Source organism: Lactuca serriola, chromosome 5 (assembly GCF_051521515.1).
Source record: "Lactuca serriola cultivar US96UC23 chromosome 5, Lser_US96UC23_V15, whole genome shotgun sequence".
NCBI classification, from domain to species: Eukaryota; Viridiplantae; Streptophyta; class Magnoliopsida; order Asterales; family Asteraceae; genus Lactuca; species Lactuca serriola.
The window spans coordinates 99,218,783-99,228,772 of NC_136412.1; the positions used below are offsets into that span (position 1 = coordinate 99,218,783).

The window sequence follows — 9,990 nt, forward strand, 5'->3', positions numbered from 1 at the left end:
AGTTTCATATACACCATTACAAGGTAATGCTTTAAAATAAAAAAAAAATACTATTATAAAAAGCATTAATAGCACCAATCTCATTATCAAATGAAAAACTAAAACTTAGTTTGTACAAACCATAAAAGGAAATAATATTTTTCGCCATATCAGACAAGTAGCAACAATTATTCAAATCTAACTCTAACCCACTACTAAGAAATAAAGAATAAACTCCAATCATGGTGACAGGTGAAAGCTTCCTATTCCCCATGATCATGTTCATCTTCTCGTGCTCCATATCCTTACTTCTTTTTAGTCCCTGCAAATCAGAACATATGTGAAATCCACAACTTGTATCAAGGACCCAAGAACAAGAATTTGAAGAGTTATTTTATAGAATAGTATAAATACATGCATGGGTGGCCTTAACCTTCCCATTCTTGACATTCTGCAAGTATTTGGGGCAACTTCGCTTTCAGTGCCCCTTTTCATGACAATATAAACACTCTGCTTCCTTAGGAATGGTAGAGGGAGCAGCAGAACCAACTTTGGTCCCACTAGAAGAGGATCCATCAAGAGACTTTCCCTTGCGGCTCTTAGAGGGAGCCTTCCTCTTCTTCCCTTTCCCATGTCCAATTCCCAAGACAGGGGCAGCTGCAGTAGGAGTAGAAACAACAGATTTACCTTTGAGACTACTTTCAGCAGTCCTCAAAAGGCCTTGAAGCTTTCTAAGAGTGACCTCCTCCTTTTTCATATGATTGGTCTACGGAATTCATCATAACATGGAGGTAAAGAGTGTGGAATGATATTTATGGCCAACTCTTCATCGAAGTTCATATTCAACTTCAACAAGTGGTCCACAAACCTTTGCAATTTTTGCAAGTGGGCTGTGATGGGTTGACCATCCTTCATCTTTGTTATTATCATGGAGGCAATGATTTCATACCTCTCTTGTCGAGCACTCTGATGGTATCTTTCCATTAGGTCTTGGTGCATCTCCATAGGGTAGAAGTCCTCATAGGACTTTTAGAGTTTAATTATCATAGTGGCCAACATGATACAAACCACCTTGGTGGCATCCTTCTCATGAGTCCTAAACTCAGCAATCTCCTCAGGAGTAGCAGACGACTCATCAATTTCCTTCAGCTCTTTGTCGAGGACATATTCCTTGTCCTCGTAACGAGTAACCATCCTGATGTTCCTGATCCAATCATTAATGTTGGAACCATCTGTCACACCCCCAAACCTAAATGACTGAAACGTTCGGGGGCGGAGGACGTCATGTACAGTAACATAACAATTGAATATCAAAGAAAGTACACACCACCATAATTTAAATATATTTGAAAAGTTTGCATGATTGTATGTGTTACGTGTTTGAATATCAAATACTATATGGTGATCCAAAATATGTTACTAACGCCAGCGTGTTAGTCTTCAAAACTAGTTGCTACCTGCTTTAGCGTTTTCCTGAGAATACAAGTTATTTTAAAGAAAAAGTGTCAACAATAAAGTTGGTGAGTTCATAAGCAGTTTTTTGAGAAAATGTATGCCATTCGAAAGTTCACGTTCGTTTTCTAGAAAATCCGATATTTTCTTATGAGTGTATGAAATGAGTACGAATGATTGTTGTATAAATTGTATGTATTTGAACCAAGAAAATCCTATATTTTACGAATGTTATAGTAAAAATGATTTGTATGTTCTTGCATGTTTACAAATGTTATAGTAAAAATGGTTACCCTTGATATGATGCAAACGTATAAATAAAACTTCAAATATTCATAATTATGTTTCATCCCGAGAGGGTAGAGTGGTGTAAGATGTTTGCATGTTAACAAAATCCATGTTATAGTTATAAAAACAACATGAAATGTATAACAAAATATTGATGTTTTCACACGAGATTAACCATGTGTTGACTTGTATTCCCCCCCCCCCCCCCCTCGTAAAGTGTTCAAAAGCATTTAAAATAAGTTCAAAGCATAGAAATGGGGGTATGAACTCACTTGGTTGAAGTGGCAGTTTGAAGAAGATAAGATAATAATCGAGTAGAACTTCGACTGGAGACAACGGATTCTCAGAATATTGGGAGTGTAAAACATCCGTCAGCGGTTGGATATGAAACCGGAAAGTTGGTGTAATCTCGAGAGGTTAGAAATGATAAGATCGGGAGCATCGATGGTGAATTAACAACCTTTTCCTGTCACCCTCGCACACTTTATATAGGGGCTGGAAAAGATGCGAACGCGGGGCGTTCCTGCTGGGTATGCGGGGCGTTTCCCCTACGCAGGGTGTTCCCATGAACATAGCGCGTTCAAAAGCCCAAATAAGTCATCGCTTATGAACCTCGGATGGGATGGCGATGGGACAGGTCTGCGAGCACGAACGCGGGGCGTTCCCTTTAGACCAGCCTCAGAAGTTGTGCCCTTTTCTTGTGAAATCTGTAACTTTTGTGTACGAGTTCCAATTTCGACGTTCTTTGTATCCACGTGTAGCTAAGAAAATGCTCTACAACTCTCGTTTAGACTTTGTCGGCTAATTTTGATTTTATTTTTAATAATATATTTTTAACATGCCGGGATTGGAAAAGTCCGTTAAAAATCCATAACTTCTTCATCCGATGTCCGTTTTCGTCTGTCTTTTTACCGTTGGATCACTATTGTCGAGACCTTCGACTCTCATTTAGATTACGTTGGCCAAAAGTCGCTCGATCTCTATTTTGGAGTTATTAGCTGTCTACCGCTATATCCGAAACTTTGAAAAATCATAACTTCCTCATACGAAGTCAGATTTGGGCGTTCTTTTTATGTATGTTCATGGTTTAGGGATATCTACGACTTTTATATAGATACCTAAGGCCAAAAAGTACTTTATTGAGACTTCAAGTTTTAGGCTTAACAGTGCTTTACCGGTATTGTTACGGATCTTCGATTGGTCATAACTTCTTCGTTATAACTCGGATTTTATTGTTCTTTATATTTTGGAAACCTTGATACGATATCTGCCACTTATTATACTCAAACTGAGCTTTTTGAACATTTCATTTTTAACCCTATTTTTATTAATTCACAAAGATAGTACAATAGTTGACTTCCAGTCACTACATTGAACTGAAATATTGGTTTGTTACATCATCCCCCCATTAGAGGGAATTTCATCCCAAAATTTATTACAAAGCAAAAGTTTATGAACTAGGGAAAAGATGCGGGTACTTTAGTTGCATCTGATCTGCTCGCTCCCAAGTGAATTCGGGTCCCCACTTAGCATTCCACAGAACCTTCACTATTGGTATGCGACTATGCTTAGCTTGTTTGATTTCCCTATCCATGATTTCGACGGGTTCTTCCACAAAGTTAATATTTTCATTCTGCTCAATTTCCTCGAGTGGAATTACAAGAGTTTCGTCGGATAGACACCTCTTCAAGTTAGAAACGTGAAACACCGGATGTACTTCGTGTAGTTTGATTGGAAGTTGGAGTCTATAAGATACTGGACCAATCCTTGTAGTAATTTTGAAGTGTACAATGTACCTTGGCTTTAGTTTTCCATGCTTCCCGAAGCGTATCATGCCCTTCCAGGGTGAAAAGTAGAACGCGGTCACCAACCTAAAATTCCAAGGGTTTTCGTTTTTTGTCGGCATAGCTCTTTTGTCTATCTCGTGAGGCTTTCAGTCGCTCTCAAATTTGAACGATCTTTTCAGTCGTTTCCCTTATGATTTCCGGACCAGTGAGAGTGCTAACTTGTGACACCCAATTTTTTTTGCAAAAATTTTAAACTTTTAAAACCCATCTTAAATTAAATTAAAACAACTGAAATAGTCATAACATAATCCATCAACTTAATAATCATATAAAATAAGTGCGGAAGTAATAATAATAATAAGGTCCCAACAAAATAACTAGTAGCGATGTCCCGATGCTCCATGTCAAGCCTTAGCCTCTTTAATCTTAGCACCTGAAAAGTTATAAGGGAAAAACGTAAGCACGAAGCTTAGTGAATTCAAACACAGACATTGTACTAACATTCATATTTACTAGCCCTAATCCATTTTCCAATTATAATGATAAAGGCAAAGAACGAATCAATGTCTATATTACGAGAAGGACTTGTAGGTTTGAACCGCACCGGGAAGATCCCGTATCATTTGGCCCTAATCACCGCACCTCACGAAGAGTATTACGTTGGTGATCTTACCTACCCACCGCACTGGTAAATCCGTATCCTTTGGTGGTGTCCCCATATCCGTAATTAGTTACATACAGTGCACATGTACGAATTAAAACAATACTTATATAGCATGCTTTTATAATAAATTCATATAATCACACACGAGCTAACTAGCAAACACAATCATTAATACAACGGTGTGAGAGAACTCACCTTGAGTGAGTATTAAGGATGGCTAACAATCAAATAATGCTACCAAGCTTGAGCAAACTTCAAAACCTCGCCTAAGAAGGACTAAAGGTTAGAAACGAGAAGTAATGAAGCTATGAGTTGAGAAAAGAGTAATCACAGCAAGGTCTCTAAAACAGACCTGCTGTTCAAAACGGATTTACTCCAAAATCTAAAACAGAAACATAGCTTTAACTAAATTTTATAGGAAACTATGATTGCTCAGGATTCCATAACTATAAAGAACTCATTCTAACTCCAAAAGATGAATTAAATATGAATTTTACAAAATGGTGTATCACTTCTGTCTCCAACAATACAGTCAAGTGATGTTGGCCAATTCTACCCAACTTGTGAGTAGAATTCGTCCAAAAGAAAATTAAGAGAAGTAAAGGACATACAAGTGAAAGTCTCAGAGTTGGAATTGAATGAAAAGCATCTCTCAAACTCCAGATATAAAATTCACATTGTGGACAATCACAGCACTAGCAAAAGCTGGTGACTGCCCACTGACCTGGAGTGTGGATCCATTATAACCAATTTATAATTGGAAATAACACCCCATATTCTCCAGATCTTAAATTCATAATATAAGGAACATATAGAAACTTGGAATCACTCTGGATCCTTTTCCAAGCCTTAGAAATGATGAAAAAAAAATGACATATCAGAACAGACCCGGATCAGACCTAACAGCAAAGATTCCATTCTTTCACATAGATAAAGCCCTTATCAGTGAGGTTGGCCTTCTTAAGAAAGTTAGCCAACTCAATTTGTGAACTTTTGGAACTGGTTTGGGGTCCGTTTGAGTTCTAGAGCTCCAGATATGATTTTTACAAAATGACTACAGATCTGATGGAAAACAGAATCGTAGCCACCCGTGATTCCTTTTTGGCTTATCCATCCTTCTCCTTTTGAAACACATTTTAAGATGTGTTCATCACCCCAATTCAGTCCCCATGATAATGGTGGTACTAAAAAGGGTTAGGGATCATTAGGATTTCATTTAGCCTCAAGGATGTAATAATAATCAGCATGAAAATAAACATAAGCACATAAAATCATCATTCTCCCTTTTAGGGTTTCCATGATCTTTTGCCACATGTAATCCCCTAGATCCATCATCCACCATATATGGGGTGAAGATAGGATCTTGAGATGATGTATAACATACAATTACAAATAAAATAAGAAGGAGAAGAGGTGAAGATGAAATCATAAAACTAGAACAAGGTTATGAATCAAGTTGTAAGAAAGGATAAGGAGGTTCATACCAATACGAATCAAGGCTGGAAATGAACAAGAATTAAGCACCAAACAGCCCCTTGGCTGCTCTTGATCCCAAAGAGAGAGAGAGAGGGACGATTTTTGAGAGAGAGGGAGGGTTTAGAGTGTTTTCCTTGTGTGTGTTCCAAATGATTCAATTTACACATTAAGTACTATTAACTAGATGGACATTGCAAATAGGCCCATAGCCCATGGACTTCAAAAAGGAGTTTACAAGATGATCAAAAGAGTCCAATAACATAAGAAATCAGACATTGGTTAAATAAATTAACCCAAGGTTACAAGGATAATTAAATTAAAATAACCAAACGTACCGAGAAAACCCGGGGCGTTACAACTCTCCCCCACTAAGAACGGACTTCGTCCTCGAAGTCAACACCTAGAAACAGATCCGGATAATGAGTCCGCATCTCGCATTCCGGTTCCCAAGTCCATTCCGAACCCTTCCTATGTTGCCATTGCACCTTAACCAGGTTTATAGTCTTGTTGCGGAGAGCTTTCGTCTTTCGTTCTAAAATAGCGATTGGTTTCTCAACAAAATTGAGACGCTCGTCAATTTGTATGTCCTCCAGTGGTATCACAGCGGTCTCATCAACAACGCATTTTCGTAACTGAGACACATGGAACGTATTATGAATTAGACTAAGCTCGTCAGGAAGCTCTAAACGGTAAGCCACCTTCCCCACACGAGCTATGACCTTGTAGGGTCCAATGAATCGGGGTCCGAGCTTTCCCCGCTTCCGAAATCGAATCACACCTTTCCAGGGGGAGACTTTAAGCAACACATAATCTCCCACCTGGAACTCAAGATTGGAGCGTCTTTTGTCAGCATAACTTTTCTGACGACTGCTCGCTGTGACCAAATGATCCCGAATCACTTGGATTTTCTCCGTAGTCTGTAGCACGATATCAGTACTCCCAAGTACCCTCTGCCCAACCTCGCCCCAACAAACGGGCGTCCTGCACTTCCTCCCGTACAAGGCTTCATACGGAGGCATTTTAATGCTCGAGTGATAGCTGTTGTTATAAGAAAACTCAGCTAGATGTAGATGGTCATCCCAACTACCCCTAAAATCAATCGCACACGCCCTAAGCATGTCCTCCAAGGTCTGAATCGTCCGCTCACTCTGCCCGTCTGTCTGCGGATGGAAGGCGGTACTAAAATGTAATCGTGTGCCCAATTCCTCTTGAAACTTCCTCCAGAACCGAGAGGTAAATCGGGTGTCTCGATCGGAGATGATAGAAACGGGCACCCCATGTAATGAGACTATCTCCCGAACAAAGATCTCGGCTAATTTCTCCGCCGATGAGCTCTCCTTTATAGCCAGAAAATGAGCACTCTTAGTCAAACGATCAACAATCACCCATATCGTATCTGATCCTCGGGAAGTTCTAGGAAGTTTTGTAATGAAGTCCATGGTTAGATGCTCCCATTTCCATTCAGGAATCTCCAATGGTTGCAACTTCCCATGCGGTTTCTGGTGTTCCGCCTTGACCTTTCGACAGGTCATACATTCTTCCACAAATCGAGCCACATCATTCTTCATTCCATGCCACCAGTAAGCCTCATGAAGGTCCCGATACATTTTAGTAGCACCAGGATGGATAGAAAATTTTGACTTATGAGACTCATCCATTAGGGTTTTCCGATTTCCCCCGGTATATGGAACCCAAATCCTACTGTAGCGAGTCAGCAAACCACGCCTGTCTCGTTCCATCTTAGGCAACTCTTTCCCAATCTTCTCACGCCTGATGTTTTCCTCCAGTATTGCCGTCTTTTGGGCGTCCCGGATTAGATCTAACAAAGACGACACCATCGTGATCCGGAGACACTTAGCTCGAATCGGTTCGGCAGATTGTTTACGACTAAGAGCATCAGCTACCACATTACCTTTACCGGGGTGGTAGTGAATTTCACAATCATAATCTTTTACCTCATCTAACCGTCGGATCTGCGTCATATTCAAATCCCGCTGCTCGAACAAATATTTTAGACTCTTATGGTCAGTGTATATGATAAACTTCACTCCATAGAGATAGTGTCTCCAAATCTTAAGAGCGAAAACAACAGCCCCAAGCTCCAAATCATGAGTGGGGTAGTTTCGTTCGTGGGGTTTCAGCTGTCGGGAGGCATAGGCTATCACCCTATCTCGTTGCATTAACACGGCACCAAGACCTTGAAGCGATGCATCACAGTAAACCACCATATCCTCAACCCCATCAGGTAAGGCCAAAATCGGAGCTTCACACAATCGTTTCCTTAACTCATCAAACGCCAGTTGCTGCTCCGGGCCCCAAACGAATTTCATTGATTTCTTGGTCAATCGGGTGAGTGGTAAGGCGATTTTAGAGAAATTTTCAATGAACCTCCGGTAATAACCGGCTAAAACCAAGAAACTGCGAATTTCAGAAGGTGTTTTCGGAATCTTCCATTGTTTAACCACATCAACCTTGGCTTGATCGACCTTGATACCTTGTTTGTTTACCACATGCCCCAAGAACTGAACTTCTTCCAACCAAAATTCACATTTTGAAAATTTAGCATAAAGCCTTTCTCTTGCCAGAGTTTCCAGAATCTCCCGAAGGTGTTGCTGATGCTCCTCTTTGCTCTTAGAATAGACTAAGATATCATCTATGAACACTATGACCGAACGGTCAAGCATCAGGCTACACACCCGGTTCATGAGATCCATGAACGCTGCGGGTGCATTGGTGAGCCCAAAAGGCATCACCACGAATTCAAAGTGCCCATATCGAGTACGAAATGTTGTTTTCTCAATGTCTTCTTCAAGAACACGCATCTGATGGTAACCGGAACGTAAATCAATCTTGGAAAACCAAGATGCTCCCTGAAGCTGATCGAAAAGATCGTCAATACGTGGCAACGGGTACCTATTCTTTATCGTGCGCTTGTTTAGCTCCCTATAATCAAAACACATTCGCTGGGATCCATCTTTCTTCTTCACAAAGAGAATAGGAGCACCCCAAGGCGAGCAGCTTGGCCGTATAAACCCTTTATCACTTAGATCTTGAAGTTGATCTTGGAGCTCTTTCATTTCAGGTGGTGCCAAGCGGTAAGGAGATTTCGCTACCGGAGTCGCACCTGGCACCAAATCAATGCGAAACTCCACTTGCCGAACAGGTGGCAAGCCAGGGAGTTCCTCCGGAAAGACATCGCTGAAGTCGGAAACGACAGGAACGTCTTCTAGTGCTATAGCAGAAGAGCAAGAAGCCATAGCCAGGCGGGGAATGTCCCCCTGAATAATAAGTTCTCCACCTCTAGGGTTTCGAACACGAACTTGCTTCTTACGACAGTGGATTTCCGCATCAAACGCATCAAGCCAATCCATGCCTACGATAACGCAGAGCTCTCGCATCGCAATAGGGATAAGATCAATGGGGAATTCAACTCCAGAAAACTCGAGAGTGTAACCTCGATAAACATCGGTGACATAAATAGTGCGGTTGTCGACAACATCGAAAACCATTGGGTGAGCCAATTTTTCGATACTACGCCCCAAACGATTAATAAACGTGTGAGATACAAAAGAATGGGCAGCACCGCTATCAAACATAACAACATCGGGCTTGGAATCTAGCAAATAAGTGTCTGCCATTGTCGTTGTAATCACCGGCTCCTCCACAGTCATCTGGTGAGCACGACCTCGTGTCACCATAGTGGTTCCCTTAGAGGATGATGCAATTGCAGGATTTGTACCCCTGTCTCCTTTACCAGTCTTCAACTTCGGGCATTCAGGCTTCTTGTGTCCCGTCTCGTTGCAGTGATAGCAGACGGGAACAGCAGAAGTAATATGAGGTACTGCACTCGCAGGGGGATCCCTACAATTCTTCCAATGATGCCCTGGCTTTTTGCAGTTGTAGCATATCAACATATTTTTCTCGCCCTGAAGACGTCCTATACTCATACCTTGACTTACTACCCTGCTTTTGCGTTTTCTGGGCATCTCTGGATGTCTTGGAAGAGGTGTCATTGGCCTTCCTCTTGGACTGGGTCTGCAACTCGATTTCCCTCCTCCTCGCTACATTCATGATCGCAGATAAAGTCGAGAACTCCTGCATGCTAACGAATTCCCGAATCTCGATACGTAGGATGGTCGTGTACTGACTGACTAACCAGGCCGCGTTCCTAGCAAACGAGGGGCAAAAAGATAGCATCTCCAAGAACTTGGCGTTCAGGTCACTAACGGATTCAGTAGTCTGCTGTAAGGCCATGAACTCTTGCTGCATCCGCTGCTGCTCCACCTTAGGCACATATTGTGCCTCGAACCTCTCCACAAATTGGGCCCAAGACATGGCCCTCAC

At 41.3% G+C, this 9,990-nt stretch overlaps 1 protein-coding gene across 1 annotated transcript; it reads right to left on the reverse strand.

Annotated features, from left to right (window-relative positions):
• Positions 1-1,425: 1,425 nt before the first annotated feature.
• Positions 1,426-9,560, reverse strand: LOC145049696 (uncharacterized). The gene is made up of 2 exons (XM_078998071.1): positions 8,841-9,560; positions 1,426-1,452 (listed from the first exon to the last, which is right to left on the reverse strand). Exons 1-2 carry the CDS (start codon positions 9,558-9,560, stop codon positions 1,426-1,428), a joined length of 747 nt encoding a protein of 248 aa, XP_078854197.1.
• Between the last annotated feature and the right edge of the window lie 430 nt (positions 9,561-9,990).

Coding starts and splice junctions, on each gene's coding strand:
- LOC145049696 (XM_078998071.1), bottom strand. CDS start 9,560: ATGTTGATATGCTACAACTGCAAAAAGCCAGGGCATCATTGGAAGAAT. Junction 1,453..8,840: donor TCGTTTCCGACTTCAGCGAT/GTCTTTCCGGAG, acceptor TTGTATTCTCAG/GAAAACGCTAAAGCAGGTAG.